Source organism: Elgaria multicarinata, chromosome 13, assembly GCF_023053635.1.
Source record: "Elgaria multicarinata webbii isolate HBS135686 ecotype San Diego chromosome 13, rElgMul1.1.pri, whole genome shotgun sequence".
NCBI lineage: Eukaryota > Metazoa > Chordata > Lepidosauria > Squamata > Anguidae > Elgaria > Elgaria multicarinata.
In genome coordinates, this window is record NC_086183.1 from 29,882,952 (window position 1) to 29,910,752 (window position 27,801).

Genomic DNA, 27,801 nt, shown 5'->3' on the forward strand with positions numbered 1-27,801 from the left:
CATAAGTAGGTAGACAGTTGTATAGAATGTTGATGGGTATGCTGTATACCTACTTTTGGGCAACTTTGTATGTCAGTAAACAAATTAGAGGGTGGGATGAAAGAAATGGGGATGGCAAGAAAAGAGGGGAAGAACCCAGAGAGCTCAGAGTGAAACTGGGGTGGGGAGGGAGAGAAATAGGGCAGGTATCATCTGGACACCCCACCCCTTTGATTTAGAGGTGTGTCCTGGGGCATTTCCTGCCTCAAGCTTTGCCTCTTCGCTCCAGTGCTACACGAAATGGGGCTGGCAACGGTGTCTGCTGGAGTGGGGCTGCGGACCCTTCGGAGATTGATGCTGCTCGGCTGCCCCCCACTTCCTGGACAGATGGCAACAAAGGAGCTGCACACGGGAGTGAGTCAGGGAGTTGTCAGTCACCCAGGCCCCGGGGAGGGGTGGGGTGGGGTGCGGAAGATCATTTGGGGTGCAGGTCCCTTACAGGTAGGAGTGGGTGGGAGCTCCGGGGTCAGAAAGGGCATGTTATTTCTTTCTCTGCAAGATTCTGCCCCCCTATTTATTTATTTATTTATTACATTTATACCGCCCCACAGCCGAAGCTCTCTGGGCAGTTTACTCTGCTTACTATCTCAAGCAGAGGGGTGTCACAGTGGGAAATTGCCTCCAAAAGGGAAGAAGAGTCCTTGCCCGGATTTCTGAAAAGACAGGTTGATCAGAGTGTAGCCGCTTCTACCCCGCAACATTTTTTGAAGGGGTGGAAGGAAAAGGCATAGGGGGAGAGGGATTTGGCAAGGCTCGGTTTTGCATGAGCAGAGAGGAGTCTGTAACATGTACCATGAGAATATATGTATTTATTTAAAGAATATTTATTTCACTCCTCAGCCAAACAACCCATCAGCGAAGTAAGATGGTCTCCACCCGCAGATTTGCAATCTAAAGAGACGGCACGCAACGAGACGTGGAGGGGGGGACGTGTTCATAGGGATACGGGAGAGGGCTGAGGTGGCCTAATGGAGGTTGTGGGTGGGGGCTTTTTAGGGAGAGTGGGGTAGCGAGGTAGGGAGAGGATATAGTATCAGGGGTGCTGTTAAGGGAGGAGCACAATGAGTAGCTTGCTCTGAACACGGCTGGGAAACCCTTCCTCTGCCCAGTATTGTGGGTTGACAGAAACTTGTGAGGGGTAAATGAAAAGCCACTCAGGAGCAGCAGTTGGGAGTCCAGCAAACCAGGAGGACATCAGGTTGGGGGAGGCTGTTTGGAGAAGAGTGTTGGGCTTCGTGAGGAGAACCGCCTCAGGTTCCCACAAAGCCACAAAACTCACCTGGGAGCCTCCAATTGTCACGGGATTGATGGGAGAGCAGGAAGAAGTGAGGATAATTTATGGTGTCCTTCAAGGGAGGGTGTGGTAAAAAAATAAATAAAAACCCAGGTGGTCCGGCTTCCAAAACTTTTCCTTACATGGATTTATCTTCTAGGTTAAAGCTTGCTTTAGCCGCACCCATCGTTTTTAGCACACCCTCCATCCAACAGGGCTGTAACTTGTCTCGGCCTGTTCATGTCCCCCCAACAACCCCATCATTGGAGGAAGCCAGTGGATTTGAGGGTTGTTGGACATGCGGAGACATGCTTAGCTGTTTCATGCCGGGGGACGCTGTTATGCTCAGCCCTCCACGTGTGGGCCATTGTCCTGTCTTACCCCTACCAGGTATCTCTCCAGCAGCAAGAAGAGTTTACCTCTCTTGAGGAAAAGATGCAATTCCCAGGTGCCTCGGCTGAGTTCATAGACAGGCTTGAGTTCATCCAGCCCAATGTCACTTCGGGGATTCCCATCTACCGGGTCATGGACCAACAGGGGCAGGTTGTCAGTCCCAGTGAGGACCCTCAGGTGAGTTGTATGCACCTGATGCAATGGCCAAATTCAGAGGGGCATGTTGTCCTCTAGGCACCTGCAAATATCCCAGATGTCCTAGAGTTGGATGCTGGAGCCAAGGAATTTGAAATATATATTTTTCAACCCTGTTTAAATATTTTTCATCTGACGGTAGTTCCCATTTTGCTCCACGCTTTTCCTCGTTGCAGCTCCCCAAAGAGCAAGTGCTGAAATTCTACAAGAGCATGACCCTTCTCAATACCATGGATCGGATGCTTTGCAAGACGAAAAAGCAGGTACAGCGCACCCTTTGTGTGGAACAGGCAGGCTGACAAGATCCCGGCCTTCTCAGGTGTTGGCCCAAATTTAAAAAGTCAAGTCTCAATTGTCCACTAGGGATGGTCACACAAAGACGTTTCTCCTGATTTGGGTATCCTTGATCTAATCCATGGGTAGGCAACGGTCTGGGACCAATAGAGACATATGGGAACGTGAGAAACACTGAGCACCATCACAAAATTAGCTCCTTGGGAAGAGTGGTCGGTTACAAAGCGAAACTAATCTGTCCAAATGATAGAGGTGAGGGCTGAGCCACAGCACACACATTTCAAGCACCTTTAACTTTCCCCACTTGTTTTTCTTGGGCGCCAATTGCACTACAGAGGAAAGTGTCACTCAGCAGCTCCCTTCACTTCCCAAGAATGTCTCTTTCAGCCCCATCATGCAGCCCAGAGGCATTCATGGGAAATGAAGATGGCAGCAGGTGGAGGCCATCACTTGGCTCAGATGTTTTGTTTTGTTTTTAAGTGGGAGGGGTTTGGCACCTTAGCGGCATTACCTGTCCCTGATCTTGCGGGTTAAGAGAGAAAATGGGAAAGGGAGGCCCTGACATTCCTTACCTGACGGTAACTTCACTTTTCTGTTCATAGGGTCGGATCTCGTTTTACTTGACCAACTCTGGAGAGGAAGGTGCGCAGGTTGGCAGTGCGGCCGCCCTGGAGGACACTGACGTGGTCTTTTCACAATATCGTGAAGCAGGTGACAGACAGTTGGTGCCTCACTCCAGCTGAAGTCAGGTGTGCTGCCGGCTGCTGAGCAGCTAGGTGGCAGCGCATGGTAGTTGAGCACCAGAGCACATGGCCCTCTGCATGTTCTTCCCCCCAAAGATCTATTTTACTAATACTCCTTTTTATATTCCATCGCCATAGCAAGCACAGCAGATTTTCTTGATACATCAACTTTTGTGCAATTTCAACTTGAGCATAGCTTACAGCCTTTGAACCATACTGTGCATATTGCTCCATCCCCAATTGAAAAGGTATTTCTCCCACGTCCCTCTTTTTCAACCCTCCCCACCACACACGTAAACAAATAAGACCCCTCTATGGAAATAACATTGATCCTGAACTCTGTGCAGAACCTGGCACACTGGTATTTAAAAATCAATATGAGAGCCCAGCAGTAGCAGCCTCCTTGCTAAACCTCCTTTTGTGGCCTTTTCTCCTCCAGGTGTGCTCACATATAGAAGCTTTCCTCTGGACCTGTTCACGGCACGGTGCTACAGCAATGCCAGTGACCTAAGGAAAGGCCTTACTATGAATATTGTTCCATGCCCTGTTGAAATGGCCTCATGGTCCGAACTCCCACTCACCCACCTTCCCACGTAGACCATCAAATAAGAGGAAATGATACTGATCCTGAACTCTGTGCAGCACGTAGCACACTAGTCATGCTAAACCAACATGAGAGGCCAGCAGTAGCCGTCTCCTTGCTAACCTTGTGTCTCCTTTGGCTTCTTCAGGTGTGCTGATGCACAGGGGGTATCCTCTGGACCTCTTCATGGCACAATGCTACAGCAATGCCAACGACCCTGGGAAAGGCCGCCAAATGCCCGTGCATTACGGCTGCAAAGATTTGCACTTTGTTACCATTTCGTCCCCGCTAGCTACGCAAATCCCCCAAGGTGAGACCAAAAACAGGTTCAAACACTTCCTTCTGGGAAGGTAGACAAACAAAACATCACTGACAGCATAGCTAATATTCAGGGTCCGGGATATGACTTGCTAGCCTTCGCCTTCATAGTCTTCGCAGCAGATCAACAACAATTTTCTGCAGGAGTGGGCTGAAGAGACATCTCCAGTAGTTTTGGACTTGCTTCCCATAGCCAATGGCCAATTTGAGTTGAAGACCAGAAACCTGGAGAATTCCTTTCTGCCCACTTTTGCCCTCCTGCACTACATAAGTAGCAAATCAGTCTATACTAAGGACTTGCCCACCTGCCTATTCAGATGCAGACTACAAAAGAAAAACAAAGCTAGACCTGCTTACCTGGAGCAAATTCTTACTCACCATTAATGAATAGATGTTTGTAAGCTTGATATGCAGGAAACACATAAAGTTCTATTTTGTTGCATAAAATTCTTATTTTCCATCAGCTAAAACTAGGCTGACATCAGTTTCCCCGAGGACCTTTTCTTCTGTCGCCCCCAGATTGTGGAATGGCCTGCCGGAGGAGATTCGTAAAATTAACTCTCTGTGTGATTTTAAGGCAGCTTTAAAGACTAGCCTTTTCCGGCATGCCTATCCAGATCAATGTAAAATCAAGAATTTTTAAGATGTATTGATCCTGTTCTAATGTTGTTCCCTGCCTCGATCCAAAGGGAGAGGCGGGTAAGAAAATTATTATTATTATTATTATTATTATTATTATTATTATTATTATTATTATTATTATTTGTATATGGGATATTTTGAATTTCACAGAATGCTTCCCCAGGCAGAAATGACATGTCAACTAGGGTTGTGCTCCACTCCGTTTCGGATCACCGAAGCAGGAGCGGAGCGACCTGATCTGCCTCCGCCAAAGGCGGATCTGAATTGGGTCGGGGGCAGCAGATCGAGGCAAAGTGGTTCACTCAGTTGCGGAGCGCTTCGCCTCAATCCGGAGCTCCGATCGCCATTTTGGACATTTTTATACATATTGGGAGAAAAAAATCCTACAACTTCTTTGTTTTTAAAGCTAGATCCCTGAAAATTACTGTGCTTAGAGATTGCTCAGTGGGGGTCATTTGTGTAGATTTTCAGAAGAAACCGTTCAGCGGTTAGGTTGCAATGAATTTTTTTAATGGGTAAGCGGGAGGGGGAAATAGGCCTTTTTTGGCATTGATAGACAGCTTCATCTTCCAATCGTGCTGAGTGATCACCCCATGTAAATCATCATCCAATCCAAATGTTGGATGGGGGGACTAAGCCAGAGACACTTTTCTTTCTTTGTCTTTGGGTAGGGCTTTGGTCAGTGAGGAGTGGATTGGCGAAGCAGTAGCCTGAGCAAACTCACACAACCTTACGTTGCTCCAGTAAAGGAACCCACTACCAATGTTTTAAGTAATATACAAAGTAAAATAAAAGATAGGCAACACAGCACTGCAAGGTACCCACAGTAACCTTGTTGGACAACTGGATAGCAGTGGTGGAAGTGGATGATGTCCTGTACGGCATGTCCAATGTTGGAAAGTGGACGTGCCCAGTGCCCACTGCCCTTGAGGACACATCAGAACCCTCAAAAGGGGAAACAGTGGACTGTGTCACTGTAGCCTAGCTTCATCAATGACTCGCACGAGTTGATGTGTGAGGTGGCTTCTCAAAGCCAGGAACCTAGACAGTTCTGGGCTCCACAATTCAAGAAGGATGCAGACAAGCTGGAGCGTGTTCAGAGGAGGGCAACCAGGATGTTCAGGGGTCTGGAAACAAAGCCCTATGAAGAGAGACTGAAAGAACTGGGCATGTTTAGCCTGGAGAAGAGAAGATTGAGGGGAGACATGATAGCACTCTTCAAATACTTAAAAGGTTGTCCCACAGAGGAGGGCCAGGATCTCTTCTCGATCCTCCCAGAGTGCAGGACACGGAATAACGGGCTCAAGTTAAAGGAAGCCAGATTCCAGCTGGACATCAGGAAAAACTTCCTGACTGTTAGAGCAGTACGACAATGGAATCAGTTACCTAAGGAGGTTGTGGGCTCTCCCACACTAGAGGCCTTCAAGAGGCAGCTGGACGTTCATCTGTCAGGGATGCTTTAGGGTGGATTCCTGCATTGAGCAGGGGGTTGGACTCGATGGCCTTGTAGGCCCCTTCCAACTCTGCTATTCTATGATTCTATGAGGAGCAGCCAAAGGACTGGGAGGTAGACTACAGCGGCACTGTCCAATGTTTCCTCAAGGGCACTGGGAACGTCCACTTTCCAATACTGGAAATAAAGTCAGCCAGCCTTTTTGTTCTAATTCTTCTTGTTGTTGTGATGATGATGATGATGATGATGATGATGATGATGATGATGATGATAATTTAATAATGGCTGTGTTTACAGTGTAGTCAATCAACTCTGAAGCAAGGAACAAAGCTTTACTGTTCTACTGCTGGCCTCCTATTATTTATGGGATGCAAAGGCATCTCTCTGTGCTGTTCCCGCCTCACAGGGCTGTTTTGTGTTTCTGGCTTTGAATGGCCTGGAAACAATCCTTGGCTCACTGACTTGTGCCCGCAGAGCTGTCTGCTGCCTGCCCGCCTCCCTGCCTCCCTGGGTTCCCACGTTGTGGGTTAGCCGCATCTGGTGGGATTTACCCACGGATGTATTGCTTACTTACACCTACCTTGCGTAGCACCTACCTGCCAGCCTCCTCCACCTCTCTGCCTGCCTCTGCCTGGGTGCTGTCATTGTGGGGTAGCGGGATCTTCTGGAAGATTCCAAGAGATCTATGGCTTGCTCATGCAACGTACCAGCCCCTTACTGCCTGCCTCTGCCTGCCACCTCTACCTGCCTCTCTGTGCCCGCTTTATGGGGTAGCGGGATCTGCTGGGACTTACTTCTCCAGAGATCTATGGTTTACTCATACATCATGTAGCACCTCGCTGCCTGCCTCTCTGCCCTCCTGGTGCCAGGGAGATGTAGATGGGCTAGGTGGGTCAACCCCACAAGCCTATGGCATGCTTGCTCCCAGTGCTTCAGGGGCATAGCCGCCTGCTGCCTCTACTCCTCTGTGCCCGCCTCAGAGGGCCGGTTTGTGTATGTCTTGCTTTGACTCAGGGCATTAGTCCTTCCTCGTGATGAAAAGGCAGCTGCATTTTGTATGTGCTGGTTTCATGATGACTGAATCCTCTGTGACAATGTAGGCTCATCATCATTATTAGTATTGTTATTGTTATTACAATTATTGGCTGGGCATACCCTGGAGTGTATGAACTCTGATGGACCCTGAAAGGATCGTCTCTTCAACAGCATCTCTGTTTGATGTGTGTGCATCTTGAAAAACCAACACGTTATAGCACTTTGAAATGAGTGGATGGCATGAAAAAAAGTAAATTTTTAAAAAAGTATTGAGACACAAGTGTGGCAACGCAAGATCTGAGTTGTTTCTCACATGACCAGCTATGTGCTGTATGCTCACCCTGTTTAATATTTCTATCTTGAAGTTCCCTGTGTTCATTTTTGAAGTGGTTAACCTGAGAGGAAGATTCTGATTTAGGTTTAACTTCAAAAATTCCCCCCAAATCAGGGCATGATCCGATTTCCTTCAAAGTGGCCATGCCTAAGGATCTATGTGGACGCTATCATGGTGCCCAGTTACATGTGTGTGTCTTAAAAAAATAACAGAGATAACTGCATTTCTGTAAATGGGGGGGGAATCTTTTAAATATTCCCAAAAAATCAGGGGATGACCTGATTTCCTTCAAAGTAGCCATGACTAAGGATCTATTTAGAAGCTATCATGGTGCCCATTTTGATGTTTCTAACTTGAAAACTAAAATAGTTATAGGCATTTCACCTTTGCAATACAAGTCTATGGGGGGAAAAACAGAGATCCGGATCCAGAGCACTGCAGCGGAATGGAGGCGGATCGACATGGAGCAGAGCAGACCCGATCCGAAAGGAGCGGATCAGGATCCGGAGCGGATCAGGGGGTCCGTGCACAGCCCTAATGTCAACAATACAAAAAACTCTCTGGCTTTAGACCTGTGGAAGATCTGGGGGAAATCCTGCCAGTCAAGAATAGGCAATATTGGACTATAACAGAGGATTCAACGGCTTGACTTGGTCTAAAGCAGTGGTTCTCAAAATGGGTGGTACTGCCCCCTTGGGGGCGGTGGGATTGCATATGGGGGTTCTAAGAGGCAAAGGGGCGGCAGGGGGGCGCTCAAGGTGGTCTTTTCTGAGAAACGCCTCTCCAGAAGGTCTTAAAACCCAGGGACATTTTTATGGGAGAAGGTAGTTTGGTCCTAAGCCACACATGTATTAATACCGTTTAAGACGAGTCCTTTTAACGGTGAATTGAAATGTTTCAAAAGCACCAAAACGCTAATGAAGACACATACCCTGCTTGGTGTGCCCCGCCACGCCGGCTGCAAAACAGAGGTGTTCGCTCTCTTTTTCCTCCCTCCCTCGGCAAGCCTGCGGCGGGTGCTTCGGATTTAGGATAAATATTCAATTAATTGTTACTATTTTGAATTTTATTGTTATTATCTTCCTTAGTGGGTCGTTGAAAACTGCTATGCTGAATAATGATTTTTATAGTTTAGGGTAGGGGGCACTGGGCATGAGTTTGTGGAACCAAGTGGGCGGTTACCAGAAAATGTTTGGGAACCACTGGTCTAAAGCAGCTTCCTGTGTTCACAGGTGCTGTTCCTTTGAAATGGAGTTCCTCTTTAGCTGGGTAGATTCAAGGGTAGTGAGGCCTCCCAGGAAGCCATTCCCAGCTCAGAGTCCTTGTCAAAGAGGCCTTTGGCCTGGCTCACAGCGTGCCTGACTCACAAGATAGGAAGTCCTCCAACTGGCTAAAAAAAAGGAAACTTTGCCTGAAGACATGGTCACCACGAATTCCGACCCTTGTCTCACTCCCTCTTGCTTCCCCTTGACAGCTGTTGGCACTGCCTACGCCATCAAGAAGGAGAACGCCAACCGGGCCGTGATCTGCTACTTTGGGGAGGGCACTGCCGGTGCAGGGGATGCCCATGCGGGCTTCAGTTTCGCTGCCGCTCTCGAATGCCCTGCAATTTTCTTCTGCCGAAACAACGGCTACGCCATCTCCACTCGAACATCCGAGCAGTACCGGGGTGACGGAATTGGTAAGCGGGTTAGGTCACGGAGAGGAAGGGGTATTCAAAGGGTTTTTTCTCACAGGTCAGTGCACTTAGAGCCTCGTGTGGCGCAGAGTGGTAAAGCAGCAGTTTCTGCAGCCGAAACTCTCCCCACGGCCTGAGTTCGATCCCAGCGGAAGCTGGTTTCAGGCAGCCGGCTCGGGTCGACTCAGCCTTCCATGCTCCCAAGGTCGGTAAAATGAGTACCCAGATAGCTGGGGGAAAGGTAATAACGGCCAGGGAAGGCAACGGCAAACCACCCCGCTATAAGGCCTGCCAAGAAAACGTTAACGAAAGCTGGTGTCCCTCCAAGAGTCAGTAATGACTCAGTGCTTGCACGAGAGGTTCCTTTCATTTCATTTCAAGTGCACTTAGAATTGCAGCCTTAATGACTTGTTTTCTGTCCCACCCAACGTTATATACCTGTGCATGTCTATCCCATCTCATCCTGCCCCAAAGGCACAGTGCACGGAGATACATACCGTATTCCATGGAGCCCTGGACTGCCCTCTCTTCACATACAGGCATTTGACTAAGAGGGGAAGGTCCAGTGTTTTTTAACAAAGGCCACCTCCGACCCTAATTTAACATAGCAAACCTAGAAGGATTCTGCAGGCTACGGTCACTACTCTTGTAAGTGGACGCTGTGCTTCATTTGTACACATTTGAGAATAAAAACTGTGCTCCTGTGAGGTTTGTATATACAAGGTTTCTGTCTATAATACATACACATACTTCAAAAAAAAGTATTTGGTATAAGCACACATGCAACAGTGGATTCCAAGCGTGTGCATTGATCCTTTCCATCTGCAGCTGTCCGGGGTCCTGGTTACGGCATCCCCTCAATCCGGGTGGATGGCAACGACGTCTTTGCGGTGTACAACGCCACCAAGGAGGCCCGGCGCCGTGCCGTGGCACAGAACCAGCCGTTTCTCATTGAAGCCATGACCTACAGGTGGGTATGGAGCTGGGAGGAGGACCTTTTTATTCTCCCAGTATTTTAACAGTCTATAAATTGTGCTTTTGTTAGACATAGGTTCTTTGCCCAGGGACGAAATCTAATCTAATTAGCCCCAAAGCACGACTCTACTTTCACAACGACAGAGGGTTCAAAAAGCGCTTTATTGATTTAAATCAAGATCTGAGCTCTAAAAGGCAAGTGGTCAGACAAAGAAAACGAAAGTTAAGCTCCCTTATATAGTTAGTGTCTGGGCTTTGCCCAGTGACAGTGTTAGCCAATGAGAACATAAAGTTTAGCATAACAGTTATCTTGCTCTGTATTCCTTTCGTCTTACAACGACCAACACTGTTCCTTTGTTCCACATCAACAATGACCTTCCAGGCCGGAGCTAGAAGTAACTGTTTTTATTAGATAAAGGGGGAAACAAGCTGACACCTATGGATAGACGTGTCTTCTCGCTTGCTGTGAAATGGCTGCAATTCTACTTCCTTTTAGGGTGACCATATGAAAAGGAGGACAGGGCTCCTGTATCTTTAACAGTAATGTAGAAAAGGGAATTGCAACAGATGTCAATTGAAGTGGGTGAAATTCCCTCTTTATCACAACAGTTAAAGCTACACTAGCTATAGTAGAGTGGCCAGATACAAAAGAGGGCAGGGCTTCTACAGCTTCATCAACTGTGTTGATGAAGAGAGAATTTCATCCCCTTCAATTGACACCTGCTAAAATTCCCTTTTCTACATTACAGTTAAAGATACAGGAGCCCTGTCCTCCTTTTCATATGGTCACCCTACTTCCTTTCTAAAATGGCTTCACTTTGGCTAACATAGCTCTCTTTTTTCTAACAGTTTGATATTGTATTTTATATTATGGTTTTATACTATTGTTTTGTTTTGAATTGTCTTAAATTTGTAAACCGCCCAGGGAGCTTCAGCTATTGGGCGGTATAGAAATGCAATAAATAAATAAGTAAATAAAGCACAAACCTGACAGCAGTGAGTCTGGGAAGAAGAGGCCTAGTACAGGGGTTTGTGGGGGGAAGTAACGACCTTGCCTGAATAATTAGCTCCTTGTTCTCTTCTCAGGGTTGGGCCCCATGTCTCATCTGACGACAGCTCTGCCTACCGCTCCATGGAAGAAGTCAGCTATTGGGAAAAATATAACAACCCCATTTCTCGTCTCCGTCACTATATGGTGGGCCGAGACTGGTGGGATGAGGAGCAGGAGAAGAGCTGGTGCAAGAAATCCCGCAAGAAGGTGAGCGGCCTGGTGTTTCAATCCTTCCCGCTCCGGCCGTGAGCTTCAGGTTGTTTTCAGGGTTACCAAAGAGACAAAAGTAGCCAGACTCACAGGTTTGTGAGTCTGGCAGGTTTCTCCCCCACGCCCTAAATGTTAAAAGAGTTCTGTACTCACTTTGGGGCTCACAATTTAAGTGTTTATCCAAGGATTTGTTTATATTTTGTGATGTATGTGGAATTTGATCCATGGTCAAGCGTGTGGTTTCTGGACTGTTGGCAATGCTGTAATGGGATTTATATTGGAGCACTTTGTTAACTGCTAATAACAAGATCTATTTACAGTGTTGGTTTCATAAGAAAAGCTGCTAGAATTACACACACACAAATACACAAGCCGGTTCTTTTGCTAATATGAAAAACATCTTCACACACCTCTCTTTCTTTTGTGCCATAATGTTATACATAATTAATTAACAATACAAAAAAATGCCTTCCAAAATTCAACAGGTATGGGTCAAAATCTCCCAAATTATAAAAATATCTAAATTTAGATGAAAATGTTCTTTTTTTTTTTTAACCTAGTGCAGGTATGTTCACATTAGCTGTATGTACAGAAGTTCAAGGAAGACGGTGCCCAGTTATTTGCATGGGAAAATATTATCCAGGGTTCTCTGCTCTGTTTTCTATAAATGAAAATAGCCCTTGCTCTTGTGAACGGAATCATCTTTTTAAAGAAGAAGCCAGGCTCCTCTTCGTGGTACAGAAATTAAAGCTCAACACAGGTTTCGTCAAATGGAACTTTCTGTCCTTGGGAACGTGGCTTCCATCTCTGGTTGTATTCTGAGTTCTGCCATCTTTCTTTAGGTCATGGAGGCCATTGAGAAAGCTGAGCGCAAGCTAAAGCCCAGACTTCAGTTCCTCTTCTCCGACGTCTACTCTGAGATGCCCAGGCACATCCAGAAGCAGCAGGAATCCCTAGAGTGTCACCTGAAGCAATATGGCGAACATTATCCCCTGGACTGTCATGAGAAGTGAGCTGGTGCCAGGAGTAGGTCCTTGCCTTTCCCCCTTTCCAAATAATTAGCGTCTGTAGGAGAAACTCTGGGTCAAACTCTTCTGTGTAGAAAACGTGATTTCCTGTCCATTGCGATCACTGCCTTGTTACTATGGTGATGGTGTGAAAAAGACAGATCAGTTGCTAAGCGGTCTCCACTGGGGAAGTTCTTCCTAAGGACTTGGAAGGTACAGGTGTGGTGGATGAGTGGGAGACTACAGCTTGCGTCCTCTCCGAGGAAAAAATCCAGTCCACTCTTGGAAAGTGTCTCTTGGAAGAGACCTGACAAATTATCCCTTTTAGGGGAGTGCATGTCAACCTGAAACTTGTCTCTAGTGAACGCATCAAAACATTATGAGGGCAATGGGGCAATCTATGGGAGACAGACCGGGCTGGGGGAGGGAATAGGATAAAGGGATAAAAGGTAAAATGTAAAAGCAAAACATGATGTTTTTCTAGGGGATTTCCTTGGGATTTGAGGGCTTTCAGCTGCTGGGGAAATGTCTGCATTGCCTGACTTTAGTAGTGAATTAAATTGGTCCCAAGAGCAAAGAAGAATATCTTCACAGGGCTTTTGGCTAAGCCCTTTTCCTGATCAAAGGGCATGTATTTCCAGCACCTTTGCATGGGTGGGGTGTGGGTGATCCGAGTTCTCTTGGTCTGTTAACACTTAATCAAAACTAAAAGTGAGGGTTACATTATTTCTAGGGGAAATAATGCGTGAACGGATGCAGGCTAGCCTAAGCCTACATATGTATGACAATGGGGCAAGAAGGGAAAATAATAATAATAATTAATAATAATAATAATAATAATAATAATAATAATAATAATAATAAAGCATTATAAGCATTTTCCTCTCATGTTATCTCCTACTTGACCAGTGACTTTCTAGAGTGGGGTGTCCCACTTCTTTGGCTGTGAAAGTTCTATTCCCAGAATGTGTGGATGCTGGATACATTCAGGGAAAAAAGCAGGGCACTTTGCACATGTTCAGGGATGCCTGTCATTGCTTCAGAGGCATTAGGGTTTCTGCCCTGGATTGAAACCAGTTCTGGGACAAACCCCAGTGACTTTTGTTTGAATGGTTAGATACTGACTATGGAGCAAAGCTGCCTTTTTCTTCTCATCTCACCCCTGACACTAGATACGATGTGCATATTCCACAATTGCAATGCACAACATGGAAATAGGTATTGCATTCTGGAAATTCTAGGGGGAATTCCTTAAACGTTTGAATTGAGGACAACTATCCTAGTTTGCTTGTTCTTGTGAACTGTTTATTGCCTTACAGCTGTTGTATGGGAGAACTCTTGGAAGAAAGCCCTATTAAGAGAGACTGAAAGAACTGGGCATGTTTAGCCAGGAGAAGAGAAGATTGAGGGGAGACAAGACAGCACTCTTCAAATACTTGAAAAGTTGTCACACAGAGGAGGGCCAGGAACTCTTCTTGATCCTCCCAGAGTGCTGGACATGGAGTAATACGCTCAAGTGACAGGAAGCCAGATTCTGGATGGACAGCAGGAAAAACTTCCTAACTGTTAGAGCAGTATGACAATGGAACCAGTTACCTGGGGAGGTTGTGGGCTCTCCCACACTAGAGGCATTCAAGAGGCATCTGGACAGCCATCTGATGCTTTAAGGTGGATTCCTGCATTAAGCAGGGGGCTGGACTCGATGGCCTTGTAGGCCCCTTCCAACTCTACGATTCTATGATTCTATGATTCCTTGTAGATGTGCCTTCTCAACTGGAACCTGAATCTGCCCAGTTAATCTTATATGTCATCACACCTACTTCCACTGCCGAAAGGACAAATTACTTTTCCATTTTTAATTTTAATACTGAAAACAACTTGCCTGTCCACCACACCATAGTTAGGTACCACAGTGCAAAAGAGCCCAATGCTACATTCCAGGAACAGCTGAAAAGATACATGCACAAATACACTCCAAAGAGCAGCAGTAAGTAAATGCAAATCATTGCAGCCAATACACGCATCTGAGACAGGTTTTATTTTCTTTGTAGCTCATTCCGATGGGCGGGGGGGGGGGGGGCGGCAGAGAGACCTTCCCCCCTATTTAAATAGGTCACACTGAAAGATCTGAATCCTCTTCAAGTATCTGTGTAAGATGCGTCCGAGAAGAAAGAAACAGCCAGCAATTCAGGAGTGCACCTATTTCTTTATTTTTTTATAATTGCTAGTGTACACTGTACTTAAGGAATATTTAAATACTACCATGGTTGGTCCTTAAAGCTTGTTTCCTTGACTCGTATGTTTACCCGGGGATGGCTGCATTGGCCCAAAGAAGATCTAGCCACAAGGAAAACGCTTGTGGAGAATACATATAGAGTGCAATCCTATGCCTCTTTAGACAGAAAAAAGTCCTACAACTCAACATTCCCAAGGGGAATACTAGGAGTTGCAGAACTTTTGTCTGCCCCAAAATGCATAGGATTCTCCCTAGCATGCAATCTTGGGGGTGGGGGGGGATCCCCAGCCATATTGGGGAATTGAGAGTTGTAGGGACTCTTTTCAGTACAAACATGTATATTGAGTGTTGTAGGGATTCTTTTCAATCCAAATATGCATAGGATTGCGCCCTTAAAAGAACGCAGGTGTTAATAAAAACACATACACCACATCATCGTCTCCCTAACCCACCATAATGAAGAAGTGGGGTTGCAAGAAAAGAGTGGAAGAGCTCAGAGTGAAACGGGGGGGGGGAATGAAGGGGGGATTCAGGTACAATTCTCCCCCCCCCCGCCCTGCTTAGGGTGACCCTATGAAAAGGAGGACAGGGCTCTCGAATCTTTAAAAGCTGCATAGAAAAGGGAATGCCAGCAGGTGTCCTTTGTATGCATGCAGCACCTGGTGAAATCCCCTCTTCATCACAGCAGTGAAAGCTGCAGGAGCCCTGCTTAAAGTGACCAGATACAAAAGAGGGCAGCTTTAAGTATTGTGATGAAGAGGGGGAATTTCACCAGGTACTGCATGCATAACAATGACACCTGCTGAAATTCCTTTTTTCTATGTAATTATTAAATTTACAGGAGCCCTGTCTAGGGTGACCATATGAAAAGGAGGACAGGGCTCTTGTATCTTTAACAGTTGTATTGAAAAGGGAATTTCAGCAGGCGTCATTTGCATATATAGAGAACCTGGTGAAATTTCCTCTTCATCACAACAGTTAAAGCTGCAGGTGCCCTGCCCTCTTTTAAATCTGGTCACACTATAGCTGCAGTATAGCTCATGCAGCTTTAACTGTTGTGATGAAGAGGAAATTTCACCAGGTGCGACATGCATGCAAATGACACCTGCTGAAATTCCCTTTTCTATGCAACTGTTAAAGATACAGGAGCCCTGTCCTCCTTTTCATAGGGTCACCCTAAAACACATACATAGCTTCCAGGCCAGGTGTGACAGGTAGGGTGACCCTATGAAAAGGAGGACAGGGCTCTTGAATCTTTAACAGTTGTATTGAAAAGGGAATTTCAGCAGGTGTCCTTTGTATATATGGAGAACCTGACGAAATTCCCTCTTCATCACCACAGTTAAAGCTGCAGGAGCCCTGCCCTCTTTTAAATCTGGTCACTCTAGTATAGCTCCTGCAGCTTTAACTGTGGTGATGAAGAGGACATTTCACCAGGTGCGACATGCATGCAAATGACACCTGCTGAAATTCCCTTTTCTATGCAACAGTTAAAGATACAGGAGCCCTGTCCTCCTTTTCATAGGGTCACCCTAGCCCTGTCCTCCTTTCCATAGGGTCACCCTAGCCCTGCTGAATTATTGGCGGGGGGGGGGACACCCCAAACTTGGGTGTGGGGAGAGAGAGAGAAACTGGGGGGCCGGGAGGCGGGGAAGGGAGCCGTAGCTACGGCTTCCCCGCCACCCCTGGGATTCCGGGGCGCGGCCTGGTGCAGCTCCCGCCCCACGCGCCGCTTCTCGGCTCCAGAGCCGCCCAAAATGGCGGCGTCGGCGGCGTCTGTTCGAGCGGGGCTGCGGGCCCTGCGGAGGCTGGTGCTGGGCCGCCCCCGGCTCCCCGGGCGGATGGCGACGCGGGGGCTGCGCGCAGGAGTGAGTCAGCCGGGGCCGCAGACCCCCTCGGTCACTCAAGGGGTGTGTGAGGAGGATAATTTGGGAGGGGGGTCCCCCATGGGTCGGTGGGGGTTCAGCGTCTCTGCGAGAGACCCCCCCCTCCAGCATTTCAAGTGAAGGGGCGTCGCTGTGGGGCGGGGGAGCACCGACCCCCTGGGATTTCTGACCCCCCAACATTTTTGAAGGGGTGCAAAGCAAAAAGACTTGGTGGGGTGGGGAGATTTGGCAGGACTCTGTTTTGCAGGGGGGAGGAGAGGTGTGTGGGGTCCCTCCTCCCCCCCCAACATATGTAGCCTCTCTTACACGTGTATGTGTACGTGGGGATATGCGGGGGGGCGGGGGTTGCGGGGTGGGGGTTTCTTAGCAGTCTGAAGTTGCCCTCTTTCAAGGGGCTTTAGTATGAGGGGTGCGGGGGGGGGACACAAGTGGTTTGCTGGGAATATGGGGATGACCCGTTTGCCTGCAGAGTACAGGGTGTCTTGTGAAGGGTTAATGAAAAGCCATTCAGGAGTTGTGCCTAGTGGTTAAAGCTAGGGAAGTTTACAATCCCCTTCCTCCAAGGGCACCATACATTGTCCCCACTTTTTCATCTTTCCAACCTATGGTTAGGTTGGGCCAGTCCACGTCTCTCAATCTGAGCTTCGTGGGAATTTATTTGAAACTGGGTCTGTTTACAAAGTCAACACTCTTAATACCCGATCATCCCCAACCTGATGTCTTCCAGATGTATTGGGACAACACCCCCCAGCGTCCCCCAGTCAGCCATGCTCTTACTCGTTAGACGGCATTGCCCACCTCCGGCAGGTGTTGGCAAATGAATAAGTAGAGGTTAAGAATCCTCCTAAAGGATTATCTCTTTTTGAGGGAAGTAATGGTGTTGCAGTAGGGTAAATGCTTAGAATCTGAAAGTCCTTCTTCACACAGCGCATAGTTAAACTACGGAACTCACTACCACAAGATGTAACGACGGCCACTCATTTGGATGGCTTTAAAAGGGGGTTAGATAAATTCCTGGAGGAGAAGACTATCAATGGCTACTAGCCCTGATGGCTATGTGCTACCGCCAATATCAGAATCAGTGTGCTTCTGTACACCAATTGCTGGGGAACATAGGTGGGAGGGTGCTGTATGTTGAAGTCGTATCCTGCTTGTGGGCTCCTGACCGACAGTGATCACTGTGTGAACAGCATGCTGGCCTAGATGGACCCTTGGTCTGATCTGACAGACATGGATGGTGCATAGGACAAGCGTATTTATTCATTCTACCCTCTCCTGTGAACTTGGGGTAGTTCGTAGCATTGCTAGCAAACACACACAGCCATCAATATCAAAAACAAAGATCATATATTTTTGATATCTGCACTACCAATCACATTTAAGGCTGCCATGCTAGGCACACTTACTTAGGAGTCAGCCTCACTGAATTCAGTCAGACTTGGCTTCTGTGTGCATCGGGATGCACCACATGGCTAAATGCTCCTGTACACATTTTCTTGAAAATAAATCCCATTAGACTTGGTGGGAGTTACTCCCAAGTAAGTGTGCCTGGAAGTGTCTATGAGTCAGTTAACGTGGGCTTTGACGAAGGTGGGAGGTTCTTGTTGCGAAGATCAGTTTTCTAAAGCACGTGTGAGGACATCAGTTTTTAAAAAGGCATTTTTCAAATGCAGTGGGTGGATACGGGCGAGAGGTCACCCTCTGTGTATTCGGGACTTTGCAAAAACTTCACTTGCTTCTTTGCAGAAAGCATGGGAGGGAAGAGGCCATTCCTTTTCTCACGTGACTTTCTGCTGCCGGATTGGACCGTTTCAAGGGGCGTGTGTTGCATCTGGTTTTTCCCCGGTTGTTCTCAAGTCAATTTCTTGTCACTGCTGAGCTTTACACGGCCCAAGATCAACAGAGATATTTTCCTGCTTGGACTGATATAAACAAGGACATTTGGCATCTTAAACATTTCTCTCCTGTATCTGAAATCTTAATCTGCTGTTATTTCGAGTAGCTCACACAAGTTGAACTTCTGAATCTTAGAAGCACAACTCTCTTGTTAGGGGCATGCTGGATTCTTCATGAAGAGATCCTTATGGGGCAGGTTGCAGGTGTAGGCCCCACTTCCATGGATTGCTCATTACTCTGGGTGGGATTAATAGATGGGATTTGAGGACAGCATTTTCTTTATACATTTCTTTGCTGCAATGCTTCGCTTACCTAGGAATTCCTGCTAAAGCATACATTGTTGCCCGGAGGGTAAATTTAGCCGCAACCCCTGACAATGAGTAGTTCAGTCCTCGTTGAAAGGAATTCCAAAGAGGGGCATCTGGGTGTGGGTGTGGGTGTGCACGCGTGCACATGCTAACCAGAGAGGCTCAGTGAGCTTTATATGACCCACCTTTTAGAAAACCAAGCCATAGGGCTTATCCTTGTGCTCCAACCACCATTTAGAAGCAGGTGGGGTGTGTGGCAGGAATTCCATGGAGCATTGAAGTCTGAGACGTGCTTACCACATGGAGGAGAGCATGGTGTAGTGGCTAAAGTGTTGGACTGGGAGTCGGTAGATCTGGGTTCTAGTCCCCACTTGGCCATGGAAACCCACTCGGTGACTTTGGGCCAGTCACAGACACTCAGCCCAACCTACCTCACAGGGTTGTTGTTGAGAGGATAAAGTGGAGAGGAGGAGGATTATGTATGCCACCTTGGGTTCATTGGAGGAAAAAAAGACGGGATATAAATGCAATAATGAAATAAAATAAATAAATGGAGGATAAGACTATCAATGGCTACTAGTCATAATAGTACGATATTGGTTGTTTTATTATGTTGGTTGTTGGTTGTTTTATTATGGTTTTAATTTTTGTGAACTGCCCAGAGAGCTTCGGCTATTGGGTGGTATAAAAATGTAATAAATAAATAAATAAATAAATAAAATAAATAAATATTATGTGGGAGCCAGTGTGGTGCAGCAGCTAAAGTGTTGGACTGAGAGTCGGGAGATCTGGATTCTAATCCTTGGCCATGGAAACTCACTGGGTGACTCTGGGCCAGTCACAGACTCTCAGCTCAACCTACCTCACAGGGTGGTTGTTGTGAGGATAACATGGAGAGGATTATATACGCTGCCTTAGGTTCCTTGGAGGAAAAAAGGCGGTATATATTCAATAAAATACAAATAAATATTACCTTCAATATAGGAGGAAGCATGCCTCTGTATACCATCTGCTGGGGAACATGGGAGGGAGGATGTCCTTCCATTCTTCTTACTGGCAGCTGGTTGGCCACTGTGTGAAGGGAATGCTGGACTAGATTCAGCATGGCTCTTCTTATGTTCATATGGATTGCCTCTTCATGTCAGGGATTGTGCTGTTAAGCTCGGCCATTCAACATGTGTGCCATCTCTCATCAGGGATCGCTCCAACAGCAGGAAGACTTTACTTCTCTTGAGGAAAAGCCGCAATTCCCAGGTGCCTCGGCTGAGTTTGTAGACAGGCTGGAGTTCATCCAGCCCAATGTCATTTCGGGGATTCCCATCTACCGGGTCATGGACCGGCAGGGGCAGATTGTCAATCCCAGCGAAGACCCTCAGGTGAGACCCTCAGATGGCCAAATTCAGAGGGGCCACAGCTGCAAAAATCTCAGATGGCCAAGAGTTTGCTGCTGGAGGTATTACCCACTTTGCTTCACGCTTTTCCTCGTTGCAGCTTCCCAAAGAGCAAGTGCTGAAATTCTACAAGAGCATGACCCTTCTCAACACTATGGATCGGATCCTCTACGAGTCCCAGAGGCAGGTAGGTCCCCTGCTCAGAAGAGGCAGGCTAACAAACTCCTAGCTTCCTCGGTTGTTGTTGATTCAGAAAGTAATGTGTGAACGGGCCCCTAGGGAGGGTCACACAAGGGTTCTCTTCGTTTGGGAGTACTTGATTTAGTGGGCTGAGGGGAAAGCTCAGGACCCCACCCCCCACCCCAGGGCTAACTGACATCTTCACCCTGTGGGGAAGAAGATGCGAGGGAGACTGGAGCAGGCAGGCACCATCGGGGCCTGCTTCAGTTGGAAACACCCCCCCCCCCCCCCAGGGCTAACTGACATCTTCACCCTGCGGGGAAGAAGATGCGAGGGAGACTGGAGCAGGCAGGCACCATCGGGGCCTGCTTCAGTTGGAAACACCCCCCCCCCCAGGGATAACATCTTCACCCTGTGGAGAAGAAGGAGCTGTTGGTTTGCCCCTCCATTGGGAGATGAGAGGACGGAGCAGGGCCTTCCCACCAGCCTAAACAGTCTCCTTAATTTCTTTTTATTTTCTCCCTCTTCCCTCCCCATCCACTTTTCCTTGTGTGTCGTGTCTTTTTTTAGAATGTAAGCCTGAGGGTAGGGACTGTCTTCTTTACTGATACATTGTAAGCCGCTCCGAGAGCCTTTTGGCTGAGGGGCGGGATAAAAAATAGCCTAAATAAATAAATAAATAAATAAATAAATAAAGCTGGGACCTGACCATCCTTTCTTGGCAGTAACTTCAGTTTTCTGTTCCTAGGGTCGGATCTCCTTTTACATGACCAACTACGGGGAGGAAGGCACGCACATCGGCAGCGCAGCTGCTCTAGATGACACTGACCTGGTATTTGGACAATATCGGGAAGCAGGTAACAGACAGTTGGCGCCTCACTTCAGCTGAAGTGAACTGTGCTGCTCAGCCGCTAGGTGGCAGCGCATGGCAGCGCATGGCAGCTGAGCGCCGGAATGCTGTTACAACAAGTGCTTATCCCAAGAAGCTTTTTGCCCGACAATGCTTTCCTCCTCCTTCCACTCTTATCACATGTATTTATAGCCTTTAGCCAGGCATGTAAATAAGCAAACAACTTTTGCTTTGAAGAGCAATTGACCTGTTTTGCTAACGCTCCTCTTTATATTCCATACCGCAGCAGGTGTTCTTAATACATTACCTTCTGCGCACCTTAATCTTGAATGTAGCTTGCAGCCTTTGACCCTTACTGTGAATGTTGTTTCGTGCCCAGCTGAAATGGCCTTATGGTCTTAGGGTGACCATATGAAAAGGAGGACAGGGCTCCTGTATCTTTAACAGTTGTATTGAAGGGAGAATTTCAGCAGGTGTCATTTGTATGTATACAGCACGTGGTGAAATTCCCCCTTCATCACCACAGTTAAAGCTGCAGGAGCTATATTAGAGTGACCAGATACTAAAGAGGACAGGGATCCTGCAGTTTAACTGTGGTGATGAAGGGGGAATTTCACCAGGTGCTGCATGCATGCAAACGACACCTGCTGAAATTCCCTTTTCTACACAACTGTTAAAGACACAGGAGCCCTGTCCTCCTTTTTATATGGTCACCCTATATGGTCTGAACTCCCTCCCACCTACCCACCCACGTAGACCATCAAATAAGAGGGAATGATACCGATCCTGAACTCTGTGCAGCACCTAGCACACTAGTCATGCTAAACCAACGTGAGAGGCCAGCAGTAGCCGTCTCCTTGCTAACCTTGTGTCTCCTTTGGCTTCTTCAGGTGTGCTGATGCACAGGGGGTATCCTCTGGACCTCTTCATGGCACAATGCTATGGCAATGCCAGTGACCCCGGGAAAGGCCGCCAAATGCCCGTGCATTACGGCTGCAAAGATTTGCACTTTGTTACCATTTCGTCCCCGCTAGCTACGCAGATCCCCCAAGGTGAGACAAAAACAGGTTCATTTCCTTCTGGGAAAGTAGGCAAAACACCACTGACTGTGTGGCTACGATTGGGCAATCTTGTGTGTTAAGAAACATAACTCCTGTTTGTTATGGGGAGGTGGGGGTCTGGGATGTGACCTGCTAGGCCAGTGGGTCTCAACCTTTTTTGCTCCATTCCCCCCTTTCACCATTGTTCAGAATATAATTCCCCCCTTCCCAAGATAGTCTAACTCAAAAGGTGCATTCCAAATAGTATGCATATAATATTGAAAGTCTTTTATTTTTCTATATTAGTCCCATTTAAAGGGGCAACGCAAAGCATGGCCCCTTTTACATTCTCAGCTCCCATGCTTTGCCTTGCCCCTTTAAATGGGAAGTTTGAAACTTCTAGGATTGGGAGGGAGGGAAAAGAGAGCAAAGGCCTGGCTTTTGCAGACGACATGACACTTTTCTGGGACGTTTTTAATAACATGTGTAGGAAGACATAATCTACAGGACATCATACTTTGCTGAATAGTGGTCCCAATCCCGCCTCCACTGGAACCCTAAAATTCCCCCCTTGTTGAGAACCCATGTGCTAGGCTTCTCCTTCACAGGCATGGGAGCAGATTAACAACACTATACTACACTAAATATGTAGCGGGCTTGCAAATGGGACTACAATGATGACTAGCTCAACCGCATACCAGTAATGAAGCATCAATGAAGCCTTGTATCTGCGATACACAAAGGCAGTGGCTGTGCTGGCTGGGGATGATGGAAGTTGTAGCCCATCCGTTCTGGAGGACACCAGGTTGGAGAAGGCTCCCAAGGGGAATAAACCACCATGGGTGAATTGAAGGAGGAGTCCAAATCAGCCCACTCAAGATCTAAACTCCCAGCCCCAGATTCAGAGTCTAATAACTAGTCCTTCTCTCCTGCCTGAGATCTGGGGAAATTGCTGCCAGTCAGAGTAGGCAGTATTGGGCTAGAACAGATGGCTCAGTGGTGTGACTCAGGCCTTAGCTAGACCTAAAGTTTATCCCGGGATCATCCCTGATCATGTAAATGACACACAGGGGATCCCGGGAGCAGGCAGGGACAATCCCGGGATAAACCTTAGGTCTAGCTAAGGCCTCAGTCTAAGGTAGCTTCATAGGCTCTGCTCCTTTGAGGGGGTGTTCCCCTTTCCCCAATCAAGGGTGCTAAGGCCTCCCAGGCAGCCAATCCCAGCTCAGAGTCCTTGTCAAAAAGGCCTTTGGGCTAGCTCACACCATGCCTGACCTACAAGATAGTAGGTCCTCCGCTTTATTAATGATAAAAATTGGCTAAAACAAAACAACTGTGTGTGAGCACATGACCACTGTGAATTCCTGGGGCATCATCCTCTTTGCTTTTCCTGATCTCATTCCCTTTCTCCCCCCTGGACAGCTGTTGGCTCTGCCTACGCCATCAAAAGGGAGAACGCCAATCGGATCGTGATCTGCTACTTCGGGGAGGGCGCAGCCAGTGAGGGTGATGCCCACGCGGGCTTCAACTTTGCCGCCACTCTTGAGTGCCCCATCATTTTCTTCTGCCGGAACAACGGCTACGCCATCTCCACTCCGACATCCGAGCAGTACCGGGGTGACGGAATTGGTAAGATGGTCAGGTCACGGAGAGGAAGGGGCGCAGGGGTTCTTTCATAGCCATTAAGTACATTCTTGTACTTGTGTACAAAGCCCTAAACAATTTGGGACCAGGATACCTGAGAGAGCGCCTTCTCCCTTACCAACCTGCCCGGTCACTGAGGTCATCCGAGGGCCTGCTCCTGGTGGTTCCACCTAGATCCATCCTCCGATTGGAATCCACCAGGGGAAGAGCCTTCAGCGTGGTGGCGCCCCTCCTGTGGAACTCCCTGCCTCTGGAGGTCAGGCAGGCTCCGACCTTGTACTCCTTTCGGCGCCTCCTGAAAACATCTTTATTCCAAGAAGCCTTTCTTTAACATGCAGCCTTGGATTTCTGTGTTGTTGTTTTTTGCTTCTTTTTAAATTTTGTTTTAACTGTTTTATTCTGTTTTTATTTTCATTTTACCTTGTACACCGCTCCGAAATTTTTCAATGGGGAGCGGTATATAAATATTCTAAATAAATAAATAATAAATAAATAAACAAACTCCTCAGGGTTCTGGTCGAAGCAACACTGGAAGCTTTGCTGAAGCGCCGTATAGAAATACTTTAAATAAAAATAACTATTTTGGTATAAGCGCAAAGGGACCGCCAAAGATAGACTCCCAAGTGTGTCACTAATATATCCTTTCCATCTGCAGCTGCCCGGGGTCCTGGTTATGGCATTCACTCAATCCGGGTGGATGGCAACGACGTCTTTGCAGTGTACAACGCCACCAAGGAGGCCCGGCGCCGTGCCATTGCAGAGAACCAGCCGTTTCTCATCGAAGCCATGACCTACAGGTGAGTATGGAGCTGGGAGGCAGAAATGGAGCACAAGCGAAAGTTTTTGCCTGAATAATTGGCTGCCTGTCGTCTTCTCAGGATCGGGCATCACAGCACAAGCGACGACAGTTCTGCCTACCGTTCCGTGGATGAAGTCAACTACTGGGATAAACAAGATCACCCGATCTCTCGGCTCCGTCACTATATGGTGACCCGAGACTGGTGGGACGAAGAACAGGAGAAGAGCTGGCGCAAGAAATCCCGCAAGAGGGTGAGTGGCCTGGATGCATGCTGATAAAGAAATGAGGGGGGAAAGGAAGCCATGTATTGTGTCATAGAAGCAGGAGAGATGATAGTCCCACAATAGGTTATTACCTTTAAAGCTCTACATGGTTTGGGTCCAGGTTACCCGTGGGATCGCCTTCTCCCATACAATCCGCCCCGCACACTCAGGTCCTCTGGGAAGAATCTACTTCAGCTAGCAAAAACTAGATTAACAACTGTTACTCAGATGACCTTTTCTTCTGCTGCCCCCAGATTGTGGAATGGCCTGCCGGAGGAGATTCGTCAACTTGATAGTCTTTTAGAGTTTAAAAAAAGCAATAAAGACTGATCTATTCCGGCAGGCCTATCCAGCAAAATTTTAGAATGTTTTGAGGATGTTTTAAAGATGTTTTAATCATGTGTGGTATGTTTTTAATCACCTTTTAATATGTATTTTATATCATGTTTTTATACTGTTTGTTTTATACTTTGAATGATTTTAGTTTTTTGTGAACCGCCCAGGGAGCTTCGGCTGTTGGGCGGTATAAAAATGCAATAAATAAATAAATAAATAGGTGATTCTTCATCCAGCAAACTCTTGGGGACTGTAGTTTTATAAACAGGGTCTCGGCCATTTCCATGTGCAAATACTTCAGTTTCGTTAATGTTTCATGTGTGTTTTAACTCCTGTGATGGTCTCAGAGAGAGAGAGAGAGAGAGAGAGAGAGAAGTTAAAATGACAGTGGAGGACTAATGTGGACACCCTTTTAACAAAGAGAATAGACCCCGTTTCTCCTGACTCATTTGTGTGAATTCTCACCAGGGATCTTGTAACAAGAGAACTATCAGTAGCCTTTAAAAAAATTATGGATCACGTGAATAGAGGTAAACCAAGTGAAGGTCTCCTCTTTAGGGTTACTCAGCAAGACACACCTTCTGTTGTGTTCACACATGCTTTACGTACAGAAGTCAGCCCCTCAGCACCATTTAAGGCAGAACTTTCACAGTTACAGGAGAATAGTCCTGAGTCCTCTGCTCTGTTTTCTAAACAGAAAATAGCTCTCTCTCTCTCTCTCTTTCTGGTGAATGGACTCGTGCTGTCAGTTGGACATACATGGGCCACGTTCACACGAGCTGTTCAGGGTGTTCCTTTCGAAAGATGAATCCAGACTCCTTCTCCGTACAGGAATTGAATCCCAATAAAGGTTTTGTGAAACGGAGGCTTCTAACCTTGGGAACGTGGCCCTCTAAAGCCGGTTACATTCTCTTTCTCTAGGTCATGGAGGCCTTTGAAGAAGCTGAGCGCAAGCTGAAGCCCAAACCGCAGCTCCTCTTCTCTGACGTCTACTCTGAGATGCCCCGGCACATCCAGAAGCAGCAGGAATCCCTGGAGCGTCACCTGAAGCAATACGGTGAACATTATCCCCTGGACCACTACGAGAAGTGACTTTCTGCCCAGGAGTAGACCTTCGCCTCCCCCTCTTCCTCAAACTCTTTTGTGTTAGAAAAAAGTGATTTCCTGTCCTTTGCAATAACTACCTTGTCTCCATGGCAATGATGTTAAAACGAGGGATCAGTTGCTAAAAGGGGGCTGTGGGGAACGCTGCTGCTACAAGGCCATGTGGATGTGGGCAGTGAGGGAACGACCCCTGGAAGCCGAGTCCTCGGGAACCTTCAGTGTCTCCACGTCAGCCGATGTTAGCTTCCCACTGACAGCTCATTTGCTTTTTAAATCTTTTAGTTTGCACATAGCCTAATTAAAGCACAGGAGCAGTTCACAGCTCTCCCACTGTGGATATGAGTTGCCTTATCTCTGCTGTGTCTCTTACTGGAGCGCCAGTCCAGCTGTCTTCCTTCATTCTGATATCCAGCTAAACACTGGGCCTAAAGGAGCAGCAGGCAGGATCTTGGGTTTCCTTCCATGGAGGAGCTTACGTTTGAAAAAGAAGTCTATTGGCCAATATTATCATAAATACCTCTGGAACTGAATGCCACTTTAGGAAGGTGTTGTTTTTGTGAGATTATTATTTTTTACCTTGCTTTGAAGGTATAGTTGTGGTGCCGAGTGAGAGGCTGCATCCTGTGTCCTTTCCAGGGAGTAAATCCAGTCCATCCCTGAGCAGTGTCTCTTGACAAATTACCATTTTAGGGAACTGAACTTGAAACTTGTCTCCAGATAACTCATCAAAACACTAAATAGAGAGTGGAGTTCCATAGGATTTTTTTCATAGGATTTGGGAGCTTTTAGTATCCAGAGAGACCTCTGCAGAATGGTGTCCATACTGGCTTTTAGCAGTGACTTAGGTTTACTGGGAAGGGGGAGCGGAGTATGTCTTCGCTGGGGGTTTTCCTGAACGAAAGGCGTGTATTTCCCGCACCTTTGCATGGGATGGGGCAAAGCTCTTTTGGTCTGTTACATTTAATCAAAGCTGTTGCAACTAAAACTGATGGTTACGTTGAGTCAGGGGGAGTAGCAGGTAAATGCATCCTATGTATGACGGTGGGGCAAGTTGGGAAATTAATAAAAAAAAAATGGGCTTTTACTTTTCCATGTGATCTCGTACTTGATCAATGAATTTCTAGAGTGAGATGTGCCATATTTTGGGCTGTAAAAATTCTATTCTGAGAATGGGTGGAGGCTGGGTACAGTCATTCAGAAGGAAGAGAAAGGCAGTTCGCACATGCTCAGAGGCGCTTTGTCATCGCTGCAGAGGAGTTAGGGTTTCTGCCTTAGATTGAAACAGGTTCTGGGGCAAACCCTGGTGACTTTTTCTTTGATCAATAGAGATTGACTGTGGAGCAAATCTGGCCTTTCCTTCTCATGTAGATTTCAGCAACAACTCGTCTGGCCCTTTAAAAGACACGAGCCCAAATACATTCCAAAGAGCAGCAATAAGTAACTGCAAACCGTTGTGAACATGAATCACGAAATCCAATACACCCAGCACCTGAGACGCGTTTTATTTTGTCTGTACATCATTCCATCGTGGGGAAAATGAGTTTCCCCCACTGTTTAAATAGGTCACACGGAAACTTCTGAATCCTCTCCAACGCCTGTGCAAGATGCAGCCAAGCAGGAAGTATCGGCCAACTATTTAAGAGAG

General features: G+C 47.1%; 2 protein-coding genes across 2 annotated transcripts; both read left to right on the forward strand.

Annotated features, from left to right (window-relative positions):
* The first annotated feature begins 279 nt into the window (after nucleotides 1-279).
* Nucleotides 280-12,229, forward strand: LOC134407947 (2-oxoisovalerate dehydrogenase subunit alpha, mitochondrial-like). The gene is made up of 9 exons (XM_063139966.1): nucleotides 280-393; nucleotides 1,703-1,882; nucleotides 2,077-2,163; nucleotides 2,797-2,905; nucleotides 3,669-3,830; nucleotides 8,777-8,983; nucleotides 9,809-9,950; nucleotides 11,042-11,213; nucleotides 12,059-12,229. The coding sequence occupies exons 1-9, from the start codon at nucleotides 280-282 to the stop codon at nucleotides 12,227-12,229; spliced, it is 1,344 nt and encodes a 447-aa protein (XP_062996036.1).
* Nucleotides 12,230-16,207: 3,978 nt separating this feature from the next.
* Nucleotides 16,208-27,222, forward strand: LOC134407778 (2-oxoisovalerate dehydrogenase subunit alpha, mitochondrial-like). Its single transcript, XM_063139722.1, has 9 exons — nucleotides 16,208-16,327; nucleotides 19,746-19,925; nucleotides 20,041-20,127; nucleotides 20,869-20,977; nucleotides 21,861-22,022; nucleotides 23,433-23,639; nucleotides 24,310-24,451; nucleotides 24,533-24,704; nucleotides 25,974-27,222. Exons 1-9 carry the CDS (start codon nucleotides 16,217-16,219, stop codon nucleotides 26,142-26,144), a joined length of 1,341 nt encoding a protein of 446 aa, XP_062995792.1. The 5' UTR covers nucleotides 16,208-16,216; the 3' UTR covers nucleotides 26,145-27,222.
* The last annotated feature ends 579 nt before the right edge of the window (nucleotides 27,223-27,801 follow it).

What these genes read in the sequence shown, in the direction of transcription:
- LOC134407778 (XM_063139722.1), top strand. Translation starts at nt 16,217, where the DNA reads ATGGCGGCGTCGGCGGCGTCTGTTCGAGCGGGGCTGCGGGCCCTGCGG. An exon ending in ATCCCAGCGAAGACCCTCAG is followed by an intron (nt 19,926 to 20,040) that starts GTGAGACCCTCA and finishes TCCTCGTTGCAG; the next exon opens with CTTCCCAAAGAGCAAGTGCT. An exon ending in GTACCGGGGTGACGGAATTG is followed by an intron (nt 23,640 to 24,309) that starts GTAAGATGGTCA and finishes TTCCATCTGCAG; the next exon opens with CTGCCCGGGGTCCTGGTTAT.
- LOC134407947 (XM_063139966.1), top strand. Translation starts at nt 280, where the DNA reads ATGGGGCTGGCAACGGTGTCTGCTGGAGTGGGGCTGCGGACCCTTCGG. An exon ending in GTCCCAGTGAGGACCCTCAG is followed by an intron (nt 1,883 to 2,076) that starts GTGAGTTGTATG and finishes TCCTCGTTGCAG; the next exon opens with CTCCCCAAAGAGCAAGTGCT. An exon ending in TTTGCAAGACGAAAAAGCAG is followed by an intron (nt 2,164 to 2,796) that starts GTACAGCGCACC and finishes TTCTGTTCATAG; the next exon opens with GGTCGGATCTCGTTTTACTT.